This window comes from Chelonoidis abingdonii, chromosome 2 (assembly GCF_003597395.2).
Source record: "Chelonoidis abingdonii isolate Lonesome George chromosome 2, CheloAbing_2.0, whole genome shotgun sequence".
NCBI classification, from domain to species: Eukaryota; Metazoa; Chordata; order Testudines; family Testudinidae; genus Chelonoidis; species Chelonoidis abingdonii.
The window spans coordinates 114,408,772-114,429,541 of NC_133770.1; the positions used below are offsets into that span (position 1 = coordinate 114,408,772).

A 20,770-nucleotide genomic window follows, 5' to 3' on the forward strand; every position below is an offset into this window, starting at 1 on the left:
CTTACTCCTCACCTATAGTATTAGTCTTCTCCTGGGCTTTCCATGAACAGAAAACTATTTGTGTTTACTTGCATGTCTGCCCTGTGATGCGGAGACTGTATATTGGAACTTGGCTGACCTGACCAAACTCATCATCTTTTTTTATTAGATTTGAACAAAATTCATATGCACACAGTTTTAAGGGAAGGCCAAAAATTGTCAGAGATTCAGGAAGTAACTAGATACACTATTTGGATATCCTGTATTTAAAGTGTCCTGAATCATCTACTACCTAATAGTTGTCACTGTGCTTTATACCATCCATAGGCACTCTGAACTTAGTGGCAGCAATGTGAATGAAGCTCAAATGAGCCTTTCCCAAAAACACTGCGTTTCAGCTAAAGGAGAATTTCCAATAGCTGTCAGCAATAGGAAGCCTATGACATACAGAAGAGCAGTTCTGATTCCATCCAGTAGGAAGACACTTGTACACATACAGAGAAAGAAAACTCTACAAGTTCATTACAGTAAGCCTGATTTTTCTCTCATATCAGTTTTACTACTGATATCGCATGGAAGTCATAATCTTATGCTTATAATAGTGCCTACCTCTTGTAGAACTCTCTTCATCAGCAGATCTCAAAACACTTTTCAGAGGAGTCAGTCTCATCATCTCCTTTTCACAGATGGAGAATTTGGGGAACAGAGAGATGAAGTGACTTGCCCAAGGTCATCCCGTAGACCAGTGACAGAGCTGGGAATAGAACCAGGTCTCATGAGCCCCAGTCCAGTAGGCCACACAGCTTCCCCTTATGTCACAGTCTGCCATCAGAAAAAGTGTTGCCACAAATTCAGCATTATACCTTCATTGCATGATTGTGCAGGAGGAGGAGCCAAGTTGTATGGAGACTACATTTGTTTACCACATAGCATTGAGAATTAACAAATGTAGGTAAATAACAATATAAAAAGAAAAGAAAAAAACAGCTGAACATTAAATGGATTTAGTTTTTCATTAGAGATAGGCCTGACCTGAAAAGTTTAGATCTCACTCCAGATTTGAACTTCTTCAAAGTTCAAAGAGATCTGACCATTACTGTCACCAGGGCCTGATTAAATGCATCCCAGAATACTCAAGGAGCTAATAGAGGAGGTATCTGAGCCTCTAGCTATTATCTTTGGAAAATCATGGGAGGTGGGAGAGATTCCAGAAGACTGAAAAAGGGCAAATATAGTGCCCATCTATAAAAAGGGAAATAAAAACAACCCAGGAAACTACAGACCAGTTAGTTTAACTTCTGTAAGTAATTAAGGAAATCACCTCAAACACTTGAAGGGTGGTGAGGATGGGAATAGCCAGCGTGGATTGTAAAGAACAAATCGTGTCAACCATATCTGATAGCTTTCTTTGATAGGATAACAAGTCTTATGATAGGGAGAAGCGGTAGATGTGGTATACCTAAACTTAGTAAGCATTTGTTACGGTCTCGCATGATATTCTTATCAAAACTAGGCAAATACAATTAGATGAGCTACTATAAGGTGGGTGCATAACTGGCTGGATAACCGTACTCAGAGAGTAAATGGTTCCCAATCCTGCTGGAAAGGTATAATGAGTGGGGTTCCGCAGGGGTCTGTTTTGGGACCGGCTCTGTTCAATATCTTCGTCAACGACTTAGATATTGGCATAGAAAGTACACTTATTACATTTGCGGATGATACCAAACTGGGAGGGATTGCAACTGCTTTGGAGGACAGGGTCAAGATTCAAAATGATCTAGACAAATTGGAGAAATGGTCTGAGGTAAACCGGATGAAGTTCAATAAAGACAAATGCAAAGTGTTCCACTTAGGAAGGCACAATCAGTTTCACACATACAGAATGGGAAGAGACTGTCTAGGAAGGAGTATGGCAGAAAAGGATCTAGGGTTTATAGTGGACCACAAGCTAAATATGAGTCAACAGTGTGATGCTGTTGCAAAAAAAGCAAACGTGATTCTGGGATGCTTTAACAGATGTGTTGTGAGCAAGATATGAGACGTCATTCTTCCGCTCTGCTCTGCACTGATTAGGCCTCAACTGGAGTATTGTGTCCAGTTCTGGGCACGGCATTTCAAAAAAGATGTGGAGAAATTGGAGAGGGTCGAGAGAAGAGCAACAAGGATGATTAAAGGTCTTGAGAACATGACCTATAAGGAAGGCTGAAAGAATTGGGTTTTAGTTTTGAAAAGAGAAGACTGAGAGGAGATATGATAGCAGTTTTCAGGTATCGAAAAGAGTGTCATAAGGAGGAGGGAGAAAACTTGTTCACCGTAGCCTTTAAGGATAGAACAAGACGTAATGAGCTTAAACTGCAGTAAGGGAGGTTTAGGTTGGACATTAGGAAAAAGTTCCTAACTGTCAGGGTGGTTAAACATTGGAATAAACTGCCTAGGAAGGTTGTGGATTCTCCATCTCTGGAGATACAGGTCTGTTGCAACTTATGCACATTTAACATGCACAATTTCAACTTTACGCATATGGCCGGAGTCAGGGGGGTGTGGCCTCAAGATTTAAAGGTCCTGGGGCACCAACTGTGGCTGGGAGTCCCAGGGCCTTTAAATCACCCAGAGTGCTCCCAGCTGCAGAGGTGGCTGGTAGCCCCTGTGGTGAACTAAAGGGCCCAAGGCTCCAGCCACCGTGGAGCTGTGGGCTGCTTAAATGCCAGCCCCGCCCGCTGCCAAAACTGCGAGTGAGATTTAAAGGGCTCCTCCGGGCTCCCCACCACGGCGGGAAGCCCAGCGGAGCCCTTTAAATCCCACCCACAGCTCCGGCCGGGGGGGAGGGGGGACATTTAAAGGGCTCCAGCAGAGCCCTTTAAACCCTGCCTGCAGCTCCAGCCCTTTAAATGCTGGCCTGGCCGCCGAAGCTTCGGGTGGGATTTAAAGGGCTTGGGGACATAATTTTGACTATACGCGGCTTTACGAGATAACCGCTGAACGGAACCCCGGCGTAAGAATAGACTTGCCTGTATTTAAGAGTAGGTTAGATAAATGTCTATCAGGGATGGTCTAGACAGTATTTGGTCCTGCCATGAGGGCAGGGGACTGAACTCGATGGCCTGTAGGGGTCCCTTCCAGCCCTAGAATCTATAAATCTATACAGTTAGTGGCAAGGCATGGCTTTTGGGTCTGGATATAAATTTCCCTAACATTTGGGAGTGTTCAGATCTGTGGTTTTGGTTTGAACTCATCTGTAGTCTGAGATGTTTGAAACCTTTCCACAAAATGAATATTCCTCTTCAAGGGGAAGAGTAAGGGAAAATGAAGAAGCAGCATATAGTTTGTTTTTCAAGAGATAAGTGTCATTGTCTTGCTGCAGCCTCTTGTGAATTTAGAGGACAAATATACACACTTTAGTAACAAGGTGAGAGAAGATAGTCAGCCTCACAAGTAACCTCATGCTTTCTTCTTTGATTGTGCAACTCAGGATCACAATGAGAAAATGGGCAGCCTAGATGCAAATGTCACATTCTTATCAAGTGTAAATCGAAGTAGCTCCATTGAAGTCACTAGAGCTACATCGATTTACACTAGCTGAGCATCTGATCCAGAATTTCCATGTTACATGTCAGGAAATGACCTTTTGTAAACAACAACAGCCTATTACCTTCTGAAAAGCAAATACTGCTGGAGTGGCTTGCTGATAACAGTACCTGACTGACAGATTAAAATTAAACACCCTGAAAGCAGCGTAGAAATGGCTAGCAAAATTTGTGCTTTTATGGGTAACTGTGAATGTCATCTTTACATGGAAACAGGCAAGAGAATATGAAATGATAGAATACCAAGATATTGCATTTAAAAAATACAATGGAATTGTTCTAATCAAAGTAAGGACTGTCTAGCTATAGAATAAAAGGCATTTTCCCCCCAGAAGATCTTTCACTGAATCATAAATCAAGGATTAAGTTATTAATTTGTCATGTTATTGAGAGTTCGCTTCCTTACAAATAGCACTGTTATAGGTCAGAATAATATAATTTCCCCTTTTTGTTTCTCTCTCGTTTTCTTCCTTTTTTTTTCATTAGAAACCACAGGAAGACATTTTTGTAGTGAGGATATCATTCCTCCCAATCATATATCTTATTTGAGCAGCGTGAATTTGTTCCACATGTCTTTTGAACATGTGTTCCTTGCACAAAAATGTCTGGTTATGTAGAGAGGCAAATGAAGAGAAGGCTAGTGAAACTGGAAAAGCTCGTTATAGAATAGTGTTTTAATTAATGCATAAGAAAAAATATTGAGCAGTGAGAATGTATCTCCAGCCCTTTTGCACCTTTGCCTATGATGCTGAAGCTGCCAAAAGCTTTCTGTTTTGTGTTGTTTGCAGTGAGGATTGGAGAATATTGGTATCAATAAAAGTGAAGGAACTGAACATGGGAACATTCTGCTGTCAAAATGTTCATCAGTAAGGAACTTTGCACACTATAAACCACCATCACTTTGTGAATGGTGTTCTCAGTTAAGTCAATGGGAGATATGCGTGTGGGGGGCAGGATATAAATTTGAATGCTGTGTGAATGAGAGATTGCTCGCAGTGTTATGATGATAACTCATGTGGTGTGTATGACAACCACAAAAGGATTATTTGTTAGGCTACAGTATCCTATCTTTGGGGTCACTTGATCATCCAATGACAGATTCTGATGAAGAATCTCTCCAGTTTCATTATATGAGTGTATTGTCACTGCATATCCTGTGAGTAGAATTATGGAGGTGGATTTCTGTGAAGATTGGTCTGAACCATTTCTGTGCAGTTTGGAGAATGCCTTCCAGCTTTGCTGATCATGTAGTTGAGTTAGTTTCTCCAAGTAAATAGTTCATAGCTTTCTGATTTCTCTCCTGACCCTCACATTTACTTCAAACACAACTGTCTGAACTTGGGTCCTTCATTATCTGGTTCAGTTTCCTTGATAGATCAGTTTCGGCTCTTTCTTGAGTACGTGTGTCCACCTCAGGTTTAGCCAAATTATTGTGGTGGTTTTACTGAGTATCTCAGACATAAGACTTTAGCTTGAGTCTGCCAGCCATTTTCCTAAAGACCTATACAATTACTTTATTTGGAGCAACAGGCTATTAAGTCACCTTGCTTTTCACTGATTTTGTACTTATATGATCCAAACAAATATAGAGTTTTACTATGTAAAACTGAGAAAGCCACCTTTGAAGGGTGGGGGTGAATGTAGGGAAGGGTTATTAAAATAATTCAGGTAAAAATCAGGACAAAAGATATATCACTCTTGCATTGATGCTTTTTATCTGGGAAGCATAAACTGGGATTCAATGCAGTCCTCTTTATTTCAGTCATCAGTACTTGTCTTGATATAGGTACCTGTCCTAATATGTAATATCATAGAACTGGAAGGGACCTTGAGAGGTCATCTAGTCCAGTCCTCTGCACTCATGGCAGGACTAACTATTATCATTGGATATATAGGAGTAAATATTGGTGCATCAAACTATACAAACTAATTGTTTAGCAATTTATCTAACCATTTGCTATTATGAATCTGTGGTACATATTGTCTGAACCTGTTCATTTTTCTGGGTTACATGATGAGCTACTGTTTCTGTTTTACTCTTAGGAGCCAAACCATGGTCCAACATTATGGAGATCCTAGAGGAAAAAGACGGGGTTGACACTGAACTGCTGGTTTATGCAATGACCTTAGTTAACAAGGTTTGTTTTAATAAGTTAATATCGTTAGCACTATTAGTACTCATTTATTTTCAGTTATATAATGCTCAAAGTTGTTGTGGGCATTTGGCAGATAGATAGCAAGACCAGTCTTGTCCCAAGAATTCACAGTGCAAGCCACTCAAAGCCAAACTGGATTAACCTTATCTAGAGAACACTAGTTGTTGTTTTAATACTGTGCCTTTGGCCATCACTCTACTCTATTTTTGTAAACGTAACATTAACAACAGCAGATGACATGGTGAGCGGCACTAAATATATCTTTGTATAAGTAAAATAAATATTCAAATACTATTTAATCTCAACATGTAACAGCTGTAAAATTCAGAGTTGAGTCTTCTCTTTCCATCTTCTCTTTTCCATCCCTTAGAATACTACCAGATCTCCAGGTTAGTGAGGAAAATAAGACTTTATGGTAGCTAAAAGAGAAGTTGTCACTTTTCAAATTAATTGGCTGAAGTGGTGGGAAGGCTGAGCAGTTGGGTAGAGGGGGAGGTATGAGAGCATATTCACATGAGGTAAATATTGTGGTGCTTTGGGATTGTGTGAAGTTTAGGCAGCTAGAAGGAGGCGTCTAGGTGTTTGAGAGTCTGTGGTGGGTGGAATGGGGGGGCAGGGATTTTGAGGGGCACAGGAGACAGGAGCACTAGGTGGGCATGGCAGTTTCTGGATCAGTAAACTCAGGAGCAGCTTTCTGAAGGTTAGTTCACATCATTGTGCCAACCTATCAGTATGAATAAAACCATCTCTTGTTATTTATCATTTGTGTAACGGCATCAACCAGGATCAGGACTCCATTTTGCTAGGTCTTGTGCCATCACATAGGGAGATGCAGTTGCTGTCTCCAAAGATCTCCAAATTTAATTAGAAACAAGACTCAACAAATGAGTGTAACAAACCATAGGGACAGGGTGAACAAGCATAATGGTAATAAGATCCCATGGTTACAAAGACTAGCTTTGTGCACAGTTTGATTATTCCAGAACATTTGATTTTTTTCTCTATGCACCGAGTGTAATGAATTTAACAGGTCTAGATGCTAATGAAAGGATTTCTGTTTGAAAAGGAAAAGATGCCATATTTTTTTCTTTCTTGTTTATAGTTCTCAAAGGTTTTTATTACAAGTAGCTGTTCCATTGTAAAATCAAATGTTATCTAAAATATGCATGTACACTCACAAAAGAAAACCAAAAGGCCATAAAAATGAGAAGCTAGTTAGAAATAAGTTCTTAACCTCTAAAGTAATCATCAAATGAGTCAGATTTTAAAAATTGACCTTTTAAAGAAGACAGAAAACCAGAATGTATTTAGGAACCAAAATATCATTGTGCTTTATGGTTTTGTTTAACAGGTCAGAGTGTTACTAACATTCTGACCTGTTAAATTCATTATATTTGTTCAAGTATCTTCAGTTGGTCAATTCTGGTCATAAATCACAATATAAATTTATTCCTACTGCATAGTACTTTCTCAAGCTCTTGTTCATAGCTACCGTAAATGCTTTTTGGTAAAGTAGCTTCTCTTCTAATGCTTCGAATTGCCCTTGGAAACAGCCTGCTAGGGTCAGATCCCCCAGTAACATCACTGTTATCATGATGTTTCATTTAAAACCAACTCCTGGTCCTGTTGAAATCAGTGGCAAAACTCCCACTGACTTCATTAGAATAAGAAACCTTCTGAAAGGCATTTCTCAATTCACGTATGTATGCAACTCCCACTAAAGCCGGAATACATGTCCCCAGGAGTCTTTTTCCATACCCATTTCATGCTGTGGTGTATTTCATACTGGCTTCCCTCTTTCTGGGGATAATACCCCTTAATCTTGTCTGGGAATTGTCAGCCCAAGCGTTTGCTTTATTACTTCATCCCATATTGACTTATTTTCATCCCACAGTTGATCTCTTTAGGTCTGAGCCCATCATTCCTCCTTGTAACTTTTTTTTTTTTTTAGGAGTGGTGTGTAGACCTAGCCTAAGAGACCAGTTCTGCCACACTTATGCACATTGGGTGACACCATGCTCTAAAGTGGCTTGCATAGTACTTATAATAAGGTGCTACTCAACATGAGTGGCAGAATTAGGCTCTTAAGCTTATTTGGTCCGGATTCTTACTTGCTCTGCACCCTGTATAGTAATTAACAACAACATAAACTGAGTGCAAAATGCTACCACATCAAAATAACAGTTTATCACACCCACTTTGCAATGGTGTAAATGACTGCCAGAAGTACAGGGCAAAAGAGAATCAGGCCCATTTCTGTTTAAACAAATCTCTCTCCAATAGTTCATCTTCTCCCCGACTTCATTCTGCTGTTGAGCCATAATAATGGATTCATCACATGGCTGTCATTTTCAATACTAGGATGGGAGGCCATATTGGTATACAAACTGTACTATGACTTCACTGCACAGTAGCATTGTATGGCTAACAGTAGTATTGTGAATTCACCAGCCAAAAAACGTCTAGACTGTGATAAGAAAAGCTCTGTATTAAACCCAGAAACAAACAGAAATGAGTTATTGTGGTGTAAATTATTTCTATATAAATATTATTTATTTTCAAGGTTATGAAAGTGCCTCTCTACTTGTAATGGTAAATGTTTGTCCCACAATTAGAAATGCTTTATATGTGCTGGAACTCTTAATAAGCCCCTTTAGACAAGGTAGCAAGCATCCCTTCAGTAAGATTTTAAAGAATGAAATGAAGGAAGGAACTGATATTTCTGCTGTCTAGATCAACTTGTACATTAAAAATACTACTATTACCCAAAGACTTGAAGACAGTAGGCACATGGCTTGGGATGATTGTTGCCGGCTGAGAATCAATCAGCTGTGTGGATCACCATTCTCCTTAAGGCTGAAGAGACAGGAATCAATAGGAAACCAGCTTGCCTTGCTCAGATAAACCTTGTTTTAATTTTTTCTCTCTCTCTGTGTTTATTCCTGTGCTTAATACTTCAATATTTGCTGCTTTTTAGTTCTGCAGTTAAGTAGAACCAGGGAAGGATCCGTGTGTGTGTGTACATATATAAATATTTATTTATTTATTTATTGACCCACATTTTCAGTAGTTTTTCAGGAATCAGTAACATCGATTTGTTTTGCTCGTTATCTTTTTTTTTACATATTTTCACAGAGTTTTTTGTTAGGCTGTGCTCCACTTGATGTTTTATTTTTCTAGCTGTGACTCACTAGCCCTACTCTTTGTTTCTTGTTTAACCAGAATCACGTACACTGCCACTTACAAATTCTTGTAAAACTTTTTTAATTCTCTTCAAAACAAATCATTGTCAATGTTGTACCATTGATTCTCAGACGCTGTCGGGATTGCCAGATCAGGACTCTTTCTATGACGTGGTGGACTGTCTGGAAGAGCTAGGCATTGAAGCTATTTCACAGAGACACTTGAACAAGAAAGGAACAGACTTGGACTTAGTTGAACAATTTAACATTTATGAGGTAACATAACATGCCCTGTTTTATGCATCTTACAGCTTGTGCAAACTTCAAAGCTGACCGGGGGGGGGCGGGAATGTAACCTAGGTGAAACTTGGTTATCTATTTTATTTTAAAAGAAAAACATCTGGTTGCTGGAAGTGTTACACACTTTCGTATATGTGACCTACTTCAGTACATGACTACATGCAGTACAAATGCATTTCGTACTAGACATAGGTTATATGTCAAGGTGAAACAGCACATTTACTAGCCTCTTTAGAGGCAGTTCTGCCTGCAGTTAAAACTCTTTCTCAAACTGCTACTTACACATCAGACTCCCTAATTCAGTAGAAGTTCTTTCCATATGCGAAAGCATTCAGAGCACAAAAAAGTGTCCATCCTGCATCAGCTTCACACACACAGCTCTCTCCACAATTGATTGCCCAGTGAGTCCTTGTTTACGAGTTTATACTGGATCAATTCCTACCCGACTTGCAGTGATTGGGTAATGACTGACTCCACATTCACCACCCGTGAAATATTTATGTGCAAAGATAGGATATTTGTTTTCTTAACGATTAGACACTTTTCAGACTTTGCTTTTTTTAGGCCGAAAGTAATATAAAATGCATGTGAATTTATGTCATGGTGCAGTGAAATGAAATTACTGCCTCTAATACTAAGTCCAGCTGCAGAGACACTGGCCCTGCTTCTCTTCTTTCTTATGCCAGCTTTACCCCATGGTAACTCCATTGATTTTAGTGGAGTTACTCCTGATTGATTCTAGTCTTAGATGATTCAGGCAAAACGTAGATATAGAGACCGTAATGCTCCACTGAATGTATTCACACCAACTGAAAACTTGCGTGGGCTTATTGGAGAATAAGGTCCAGAAACATCCTCTTTGGTTTTTGAAATCCATCATGATACCAGTTGACAAGAGTGGGTTTTCTCAACTTTACTGGGTGGTAAAAACAGATAAAGATATTAAGCTGGCATGCAAATTTGTTAATTTCTTTCTTGGTTGAGAAGAAATTTGTAGCCCCGTGGGCTAGTTTACCTTTATTATATGTTCTGCTTTGCATTATATTCAGCAGTAATGCAAGAAACCTACAGGCCTGTATCCTGTAAGACATTAGCTTCAGCAAGTTAGGATAAGACCTGAGGCTTATGAACTTTAAACAGATAAACTTTGCACAGATAAACGGCCCAGCGGAAAACACCAAGTATCTGGGGAGCTGAAAATAGAGTTTAAGGGGAAGTTCTGAGCACAGGTACATAATTCAACCACAGAAGTGTCTAGACAACAAACTGACATATATAACAGATAGGTATATGAGATAAATCTTGCTTGCTTATATATCTTTTCTTATAAGTTTCTTATTTTCCTATGAGTTTGATTCTTTGTTTTATTATAATAGGCTTATAGGTCTATATTAGAGTTTATTTTGGCTGTAACACAAAGGACCTGCAGGTCACATCCTGTATGTTGAGCTAAGGCAAAGTTCTCATACGTATGTTTGGGACCTTTCACCAAGATAGATGGTGATGAGCTAAAGCATGAGGTCCATATATGGCTGCAACCTTTAACATGGAGGATGCGTTAAAGCAAGTTGGCACAGGGACTTTCCCAAGTTCATAGCCTTTTAAACTTAACAGGTACACCAGACCTTGGAACTAGGAAAGAACCAAAATAACCAGGTAGGGGAGAAATAACAAATGTGATCCTAACCACAAAAGGGGCATGGTAACGAATGGATGTATATGATAATAAGTTGAGATCATTGATATACTAACCTATAGGGAAAAGACACTCCAACATTAGTAAGGTGAGGAAATACAAATAAGGAAAAGAGGGAAAATCCCCTACTGATTATGCATCAAACATAGCGGCATCAGCATAACATATTGTAAAAATGACATCCCAGCCTAGGGGCAGTAGGAGGAGGAGATGCAGTCCTTGAGAGGTGCCAGAATGATGGTCACTGGTGATGATGGGGAAGGTGATGAGGAAGACAATGGCTAATGTTTCAGGTTGTTTTACAGGAGATGGTGTAAGTATGTGGATGTACAGACTGTAGTTTCTCAGTCTGACTAAGTTGGGGTGTTTGTGATTGTGCTAAATATATTATTAAACTATATCTGTAAATATACAAGAGTTCCTATAGGGTGAATGTTGCAGCTGCGCACATTGAATAACACTGGGCCTGATCTTGGGGCAAGAACCTGGCAACCCTCAAAGTGAGAACTGGGGATTCTTAAATAATCAATATAATTTAATACATAGTCTAAAGATCAAGCAACAGATTGCAGCAACATTAGTAAGGCTCCAAAATGGTGTGCTATGTATAATATCTCCATGGCCCTCGTGTAACTACTTTCTAGAAAGTAGAAAATTTAGTGGCCAGACTGAGTTTCAAGAGATGTGGATTTTGTTTATGGATCTGTCCCAGACTTCCTGTGGAACTTTGGTAAATCACTTAACCTCTCTGTGGCTCAGTTTCTCCATCTATAAAATGAGGATTCTACATTATTACCTCCAGTGGTAGGGTGGGAATTCACAAGACTCAAGGTAAAATCCTGTCCCTTTTGAAGTTGTTAAGAATTTTGCCATTGAGTTAAATAGGGCCAGGTTTTCTCCCAGGGATTTTCAAAGGCATAAGGGAATGAGGTGCCCAAGTCCCACTGTAATGTGATGGGAGCTAGACATCTAACTCCCTTAGATTTTGAAAATCCCAGCCTAAATGTTTACAAAGCTCTCGAAGATCTGCAGATGAGGGGGTCTATGCAATCCCAGTGTACGAATAGCAGCAAGATGAGTATGTAGCAGCTAATCAGGAGTAGCTGTTGTACTGATGAGTATAGTAAGAGTCAGTTAAGTTATGCTGGGAGCAATGACTTCATGGTTGGGGATGATGTGCAGCTACATATTCATTGTTAAAACGCAAGTGAAAACGTACGAAATCTAAAGATAACATGTTAAAAGTCTCCCCTTTTGTTCCTTTCAGATGACACTGAGACATGAGGATGGAGACGAGACTGCTGATCCCCCACCCAATGGGCGCAAAGACAGAAGAAGGGCCAGTCTTGGCTCCAGTGAACGAAGGGGGTTAGAGCGCAGGAGAAGCCGCAGACATTCAGCCCAGAGCGTCAAAAGCACTTTATCAGCTCCTGCAAGTCCCTGCAGTCAGTCGAGCCCAAGCTTCATGTTAGGCCATGGGCAGCGTATTGAAGATCTTAGTGAGAAGTAAGTGCTTGAGACAAGAAACATTCTTTTATTTCCATTATTGTGCCTTTCTATTGTATTCATTGCACGTTATTGACTCTGATCATGGCAAACTGTTCAGTTATTTCATTTTCCCCCTTCTTTCTTTCTTTCTTCTGAATTTCTCTTAATAAACAAAAAAGCAAAACACTACTAGAGGCTTAAAGGAAGAAAAATGTGATCACTTGGTTCTTCTATATTCACCTGCCTTTAAGATGCATATGTTACCTATGAATACCTGTCTGTCAGTACTATATTTCATTGATCTTCAGAAGAAACAAACCTTCCAAATAATCTGTAAAATAAACAAATACATTCCTGAGTTTGTATTACCATTTGTCCCATAGGAATGGACGTGAACAGCATGAGATAAAATATTCATATAGTGAGATCTTAACAACATTTATTGATAGAATTTTCATCCACTGTAACATATGGACAGAATTTCCATCTGATATATCCATATAGTAGAAGATTCAAATTCTACAGGGAGATCCTGGTGAAATCATAAACATCATGCAAAGTTATTGGTTGTGTGGTTGGAATGAATTTATGTGAGGCATTTTCTTTTTACAATCAGCGTTCCCAAATGTATATTCATATTTTCTTTCAAGGCTGAGCTGTTGTTTTGAATAGATGTGATGTGATATTTAAGAATTAACAAATGAGATGCAAAAGGACCAACTGAGGAGGAATCAGAGGCCCACAAACAAGGCTAGCCAGTCAATCTAGCTGGTTATCGCTGCTTGAGAAGTGCTCTGGACTGAGGTATTTTTTGACATAAGACAAAAATGAAAAATAATAGGTGTTTGAATTTTCTTTATTGCCAGTGCCATTTCAGTTCATCTGGACAGAGTTTTGTTAGAGAAAAGTGGAAGCTGCTGATTGTCAGCACCTCTGAAAACCAGGCACGAAGTATCTTGAGCTGGGAAACCAGAAACTGAAGCACATTAAGCAAATGAAGACTTAATGTTTGTGAAATTCTTTGAGCATTTCTGATGGAAGATATATACAATCCTGGAGCCTCAAAATTCTGCCAGTCATGTAGGAAACATTCTACCTTGCAAACTAAATTTCACTGAATAACAATGTATTCCTATTAAAAAGACCCTTCCTTCAGAATACATGAAATTTTAAGGCTCCAGGGCTATTAAGTAGCAGTGGTACGTCATATACTGCATAGTGGCTTCTCAGTATATTGAGGGTAAGTCTACACAACCGTGCTACATCAGCGCAGCTGCACCTATGCAGCTCCTCTGCTGTGGCACATCTGGTGAAGATATGCTATGCTGACAGGAGAGCGCTTTCATGTTGGCATAATTATTCCACCTCTGTGAGAGGTGGCAGGCATAGCACGATACTTTAAGTTGATGTATGTTGCACAAGGGAGATGTTGTTTTCACACCCCTGAGCAATGTACATAAGCAGTAGTTTAGACCAGCTCTCTATGTCCAATGCATTTGTCATCATTCCGTGTTTTCATTTGACATCTCATTCATGCTTGTTTTTGGCTGGGTCTATTGTGAATTCGAGCCTAAGGGCCTTGTGGTCTTACAGGCTGATGACAAAAATGACAGTGCATTTGAAGCTGAACGTCAAACATCTTCAATGTGAGTGTTGCTGCAGCTGCTCTGCATGGAACACCTCTTGCATGGTTCTGGGCTTTTTCATTACCTCTTGGTGTCTAGAACACATGCAGTGGGTGTGATTGACTCCTTAGAGTGATGCATTTGGGTGGAAGAAATGTATTCTATTTCAATGCTTTGATCCTGGATTGATTATTCTGTTGTAATCAAAGACATGGAAACTCTCTGAGGTATCCTTCCTGAGGTACACTACACTTGGTCAGTTTTACGATTTTTTTGTTATTAGCATTCGCCCTATTGTTTTCTTTGTTTCATAGCTGGGAACTGGAGAATGCATAACAGCCAGATGGAAAAAAACAGTCTATCCCAAATCACACCATCCTAGTCCCCAACACGCAACCTTCTAACGCACTCTATGTTTAAATCTGAGTTCATCTTCTTTTGGACCTGATATTATGCTAGTCACTTTCTTTGTTATCTATATTTTAACCATGTTGGGAAAGATCTTGGCCCCAGCTCTGGATATATTGGCAGTGGGCGGGAGCAAAGAACTACACTTCATTCTCCCACTCAGTTCTTGCCATACCAGAGATTAGGCCTGTTGTTTCTTCACTCCTGGAAAATCCCTCAAAGCTGACTCTTTTTGAAATTCCAGCCATTCAGCCTCTTGAGAGGATATCCTGCTTTGCTGACTATTCATCTGTATGGTTATATTTCTTTCTGGCATGCAGAGAAGTACCCTATATAATTGAGTGTCAGATTTAATAAAGGGTTTTTTAAAAGCTAGCTTTGATATAGTGTGTAAGTCTTAGAATGCCTTGAAGTACTTAGAAGCTTAGCTAACCACTCTGATTCATTATTTGCATTGGCTGCATCCTGTTTCCCAAGCTATAAGCATTAAAGCATCAAAATAATATTTAGACACCACAAATCTGTTAGTCTCAGACTTAATTATTTTTTAAAAACTCGTGAAAGCAACATAACAGCATTAGGGCGAGAGTAGAGGCATATGGTTTATCAGTTTGATCAAGGCAGAATATTTGCCTATTGGGACCAGAAGTTCGTATATTAATGAAAATGAGTCTGACCGTCAGAACTCTGGACCATGTTTTTGCCACACCTGGCTACTACTTAGGGGTACCATTTTCCCATTCCATTTCAGGATCTCTATGCAGAGAAGACATTTTGGACTATTATTTCAAATAGTCATTTTGTGGGCTAGTCATTGTGCCTGGGAAGTAGGAATATTGTTTTCTAAAGGGCATATCTTGGCCTCAAAACTAAACAACACAAAATTATGCTCAGAAATGTGATAGAGACCTGCCTTTTTTTTTAATAGAAATATGGTTCCTATGGAATCTTAATAATTACTGTTTTTTATTCATGTTGTATCTGAGTTTAGTCACAGAGTTGGTGGAAACATGGGGAAAAAAATTGCAAAAATGTCTTCAAAATGTTGTTGTTTTTTCCTCAAAATATTGCAATTTCAATACATATTGTTCTAATTCTGAAAAATTTCAGCAAGCGGCAAGCTCTCATCCACTCCTCATGGGGGCATGTTTGTTGTGTGTCTACAGCCCCACCTCCACTGCCCATACAAAAAAGTATTGGAGCCTTGTCTTAACTAAGGGCATGTTACATCTACAACGGTATATCAAAAGCCAGCTGAGTCCTCTACCCATAGTGAAGTTGTCAGCACATGACCTCTGCAGGCATAACATTTCCAGCCGCCACAGCCTGGTGAGACATTTGTTTCCCACCCTGTGTAATTCAGCCTATAGAAATTACAGCAGGAAAAGGCCCAATTGTTCACCTGGGATCAGATGTAGTGCCCATTTAAGTCAATGGAAAGACTCCCCTTCAGTGAGCATTGGATCTGACCCCTAGTATATCCCCGAGCAAATGCAGGATTGTTATTTACAGTGTATTTTGCAGGGCTCTATCCAAGGTCACTCAGAGAATTCATGGGGCCTGGGGCAAAGCAATTTCAGGGGCCCCTTCCCTAAAAAAAAGTTGCAATACTATAGAACAGGGATCGGCAGCCTTTCAGAAGTGGTGTGCCGAGTCTTCATTTATTCACTCTAATTTAAGCTTTTGCGTGCCAGTAATACATTTTAACATTTTTAAAAGGTCTCTTTCTGTAAGTCTATAATATATAACTAAACTATTGTTGTATATAAAGTAAATAAGGTTTTTTAAATGTTTAAGAAGCTTCATTTAAAATTAAATTAAAATGCAGAGCCTGCTGGACTGGTGGGCTGTGTGAGTGCCACTGAAAATCAGTTAGAGTGCCACCTTCGGCACGCGTGCCATAGGTTCCCTACCCCTGCTACAGAATACTGTATTCTCATGGGGTCCCCTGCGGGGCCCAGGGCAAATTGTAGACTATAATTTGGCATTCAAGAAGTGAAAGGGATGGTAGCCCTAAGGGAAAAGATAACAGCTTGGCTCTTCGTGTTAAATAGCTGTCTGCAAGCCTCAAACTGCTGAATGAGCTTTAGGGTAAGGAAGGCTGTGCCTCCCCAAACAGCCTGCCCCTCCTCCCACTTGACCCCAACCCACTTCCTGCCCCACAACTGCCTCCCTCAGAATCCCCAACCCATCCTGCTCCTTGTCCCTTGAACGTCCCCCTAAGTCCCTCCCAACTACCACCCTGGGACCCCACCCCCATGAACCCCCCCTGCGCCCTGTCTCCTGACTCCTATGCACCCCCCTGCCAAGTCCTGACAGGCTGCCAGAACGCCCACAATCCAACCATCCCCTGACTTCCCCCCACCCTGTGCCCCCTGACTGCCTCTTATCCAACCACTGCCCTGGCCCCGGCCCCCTTACCATGTTGGCTTCCCCCGCCTCCCCCCTCTCCCGGAGCCTCAGCATGCTGCATCCAGGAGCGGCCCTGGACAGTGCTGCGGCAGCGTGGCTCCGGCGAGACCTGAGCTCGCAGCCCCACCTCCTTACTACGTGGCTCTGAGCAGGAGGAGCTCAAGCCCCGTCCGAGCCACGCCACTTTAGCTCTGTTCAGGGCCATGCCTGGACGCGGCGCGCTGAGGCATGCTGGGATGGGGCGAGCCTCTGACATTCTCATGGGGATCCCTGCGGGGCCTGGGGCAAATTGCCTCACTTGCCCCACCCCCCACCCCTGGGCGGCCCTGGCTGTATCTATTTTAGTTATAAAATATCCACAGATATGAGGCTTCAGTCACTTTCCTTGGAAACGCTTCCAAATTCGCTTCACCTTTAGGAAAACTTGAGTGGTATTCAGCCTAATTTTTTTCCCTTACATTTACTTCCATGCTTCTGCTGATAGTTACATGGTACATATGTCACTTGATTCTGATGTTGGCTTTACACTGGAATAACTTCATTGACGTCAGTGGGGCCACTCGGGAGATCAGAATCAGTCCCACATAGTATATTGTGTTTCTTTTTAGACTGTATTCTTCTTGGTTATTTATGGACTCCATTCCCCAAATCACTGCAGGCTCCAGGTTCCTCAGAGTACTCCTTTGCAGAGTGTTCCTCTTCCCTTTCTTTCTACCCCATTCAGATGGTTTGGCATATATTTTGTTTTTGTTTACCACATCAAACAGGTTGTTCAGAGTCATCTGCTTTGTGTCAGCAGGTAAAATTTACTGCAATGGCAAGGAAATAAGTCTTCCAAAAAGAGAAATTTATGGTGGCAGTAAAGCAGAAAAGACAAGAGTATCCAAATTCTGTTTTCATTTGCAATGCTGTAAATTGAGCGCAGCTGCCTGAGGCCAATGCAGTTACTCTGATTTACACCAGTGTAATTGAGAGCAGACTTTGGTTTTAAGATGGGAAAAGGTGAGACTATATATGTTTAAGGGCAAGCAAGTGGAGAACTTGTAAGTCTTTTTCATCATGTTGGCAACCATTTTCCAAAATAAATGTACCCACTGTTTTATACGTGGTTCAAAACAAATAAGGGACAAAATCTGTTCTGTTAGTGTGGTTTAATTGAGAGCAAAAGCCATCTTTTATATACCCATTACAAATACTTAACTAAAATTATACTAAGTGTGTGTGGGGGGGCACTTTTACAGACATGCATTTTGCTGCAGGCATCTTTCTGCTACCTAGACTCTTGACATTTACTTTAGGCCTTACACTCACAAGTTTGCCTCCACTAAACCCCTTTCTGTTTCCATTATGCAGTGAGCTCAATAAAGTTTGGAAACACTTTAATCCTATTAAAATATGACATTTAAAATGATTCAAGGGTGGAACCTTGTGAACTTTTTCTTTCCTACTCAGAATTTACTAGTCTAAATCTATGGGCCTATCATAGCATTTTATTTTTAAAATGATAGACTTCTTACCAAAGCGTTTCTATATTTTATGTGTGACGCTAGCTTTTTTCCCAGCCATGCCAATAGGGAGTCAAAGAAGACAATAAAGAGTAGCAAGATCTTGCAATGATAGTTGAGTTTTCATTTTACACTCTTAAAGAATCTTGTGTGCAGTGGTCACATGAGCATTAATAGACAAGTCAAGTGACTGTGTTTCAGTTTTTGTTTTCATGCTGACAGAGCTGAAGGCATATAGTTTGCTGTGCAGCTGCGTGGTAGTGGAATTTCTTGGTATGGTTCTCACATAATGTGCTCGTCATAGGCCCATACGTGCACAGCAATACACCAGGAACTGCCGCTCCTCACAGTCTTTCAAATGAGCGCATCTGTTTTGATGTGTTTTGATATTCGTAGACCTACATGACGGGATTATGGCTGAACACTTTTTAGTTTTACCAGAAAACTATATGTAAATATGAGATCCTGAAGAGGGTTTTTTCTGCTTAACTTTGGACTGTCTCCAGCTGCACAGCCCATAGCTTTGGCTGCAGTGTCCCATAAATGTTTGTGGTGAGCCAGGCCTCCAGGGGAAGGTATGTTCAAAGTACAGCTAAGACTTTTTACAATTTTTGTTGTGATTTCCATGGCTTCTGATAGTCTGACTATAACCAATCCTTGATTTCCTGCCTCCACCTACAGAATTTACTGTGTCAAAATTGTAGCTCTAGTCACACAGTTTTGCGCTCTGTTGACTTTCCATTGTGATAGCTGATATTTCTTGATGCTATGAAAACATGAATCCAAAGTTCTATGGCACAATTGAAAGGCAGATAGGTGTTTTTTTTTAATTAAATGATGATGAACATATGTCAGATCCCTTAGGTTTTGGCTGACCCTGCTATTTAAAAGAAAGAGAAAAGGGCAATCAGGGTTGCATATAGCACTTGACTCTGCTGGCCTATCAGGAGCTACTGTAATGAAAATAATTAAAAGCAATAATAACAAAATATATGAGTAAGGAGACTCAAGATTAAGGATTTAAGGGGCCTATCTAATGGTAGGATATCATTGTGAAATAGAGAGGGTTGTAAAAAGTAATGTTCATCATTTAGAGGAATGACATTGAGTTGTACTTTCTCTTGCCTGAGATTTTCCCCATTTTTGTATCTGAGACAGTAATCCAAGGCAGTAAACATCTCCTGTAGAAGTGATAAACACAAAGGCATAGGCTGCAGTATTCATATACCAAAGGACCCATTCATAGACACTCCAGGGTAGGTCACCTAGCATTATGGTTCTTCTTGAAGTAAAATGACGTAAGATTATATATGGAGGTGGAGGGGATGTTCTTTTCATTTTATTTCATTAGCCACTGGTATGGACAAAAAGAGTGAAGAAATGAAAATGTAAGAATAGTGGTCCTCAGAAAAGAGTGGTGCATGGAATGGCAATTGCTCATAATATCAAGCCCTTGTTAGTCTCTGACAACAGTACCTTTAGCAGTAAAAATAGTTCTGTTAGGGCCCTGCTATTTTAGCCTGGTAACGGATTCCCTTTGTTATGTCCCTCATGCATTCTGCAGGTGGTAACAGTAGCAGATGAAATGAAGAATGAAGCAGTGCAGATTTGAAAGGACAGCTGATGAAATGGGGAAGCTAGAAAAAAAATGTGTAGTCAGACAATTTTAAGGAGAGTCTTAGAGTGATCTGGAGGAAGCTAAGGAAATACAGTGGATGAGGGGATATAAGAAACTGATCAAGAACAGCAAGAACAGTTTTTGCTCCCAACCTAAACCTATGTCTACACTACAGGATTATTCCGATTTTACATAAACTGGTTTTGTAAAACAGATTGTATAAAGTCGAGCGCATGCGGCCACACTAAGCACATTAATTTGGTGGTGTGCGTCCATGTACCAAGTCTAGCGTCAATTTCTGGAGTATTGCACTGTGAGTAGCTATCCTGTAGCTATCCCATAGTTCCCACAGTCTTCCCTGCCCATTGGAATTCTGGGTTGAGAGCATGATGGGGCAAAAACAGTGTCGCAGGTGATTCTGGGTAAATGTCGTCACTCAATCCTTCCTCCGTGAAAGCAACGGCAGACAATCATTTCGCGTCCTTTTTCACTGGTTTGCCCTGGCAGACGCCATAGCATGGCAACCATGGAGGCTGTTTTGCCTTTTGTCACTGTCATTGTATGTGTACTGGATGCTGCTGACAGGCGGTACTGCAGCGCTACACAGCAGCCTTCATTTGCCTTTGCAAGGTAGCAGAGATGGTTACCATCCCTATTGTACTGTCTACCATTGTAAATTGGTGATGAGATGACAGTTTTCAATCATTTTGTACCATCTGCAATTGGAAAATGGCGATGACGGTTATCAAGCATTTTGTGCCATCTGCTGCTGTCATGGGTGCTCCTGGCTGGCCTCGCTGAGGTCGGCCGGGGGCGC

The 20,770-nt window shown here is 40.6% G+C and overlaps 1 protein-coding gene across 10 annotated transcripts in view; it reads left to right on the top strand.

Annotated features, from left to right (window-relative positions):
- Positions 1 to 20,770, top strand: part of FHOD3 (formin homology 2 domain containing 3) — a 1,052,879-nt gene that overhangs the window by 506,870 nt on the left and 525,239 nt on the right. For all 10 annotated transcript variants that reach the window (XM_075062615.1, XM_075062616.1, XM_075062618.1 and 7 more), the window contains exons 8-10: positions 5,607 to 5,701; positions 9,034 to 9,177; positions 12,165 to 12,403. In XM_075062615.1, coding sequence (XP_074918716.1) covers positions 5,607 to 5,701; positions 9,034 to 9,177; positions 12,165 to 12,403 — 478 coding nt within the window. The remainder of the gene's footprint in view (positions 1 to 5,606; positions 5,702 to 9,033; positions 9,178 to 12,164; positions 12,404 to 20,770) is intronic.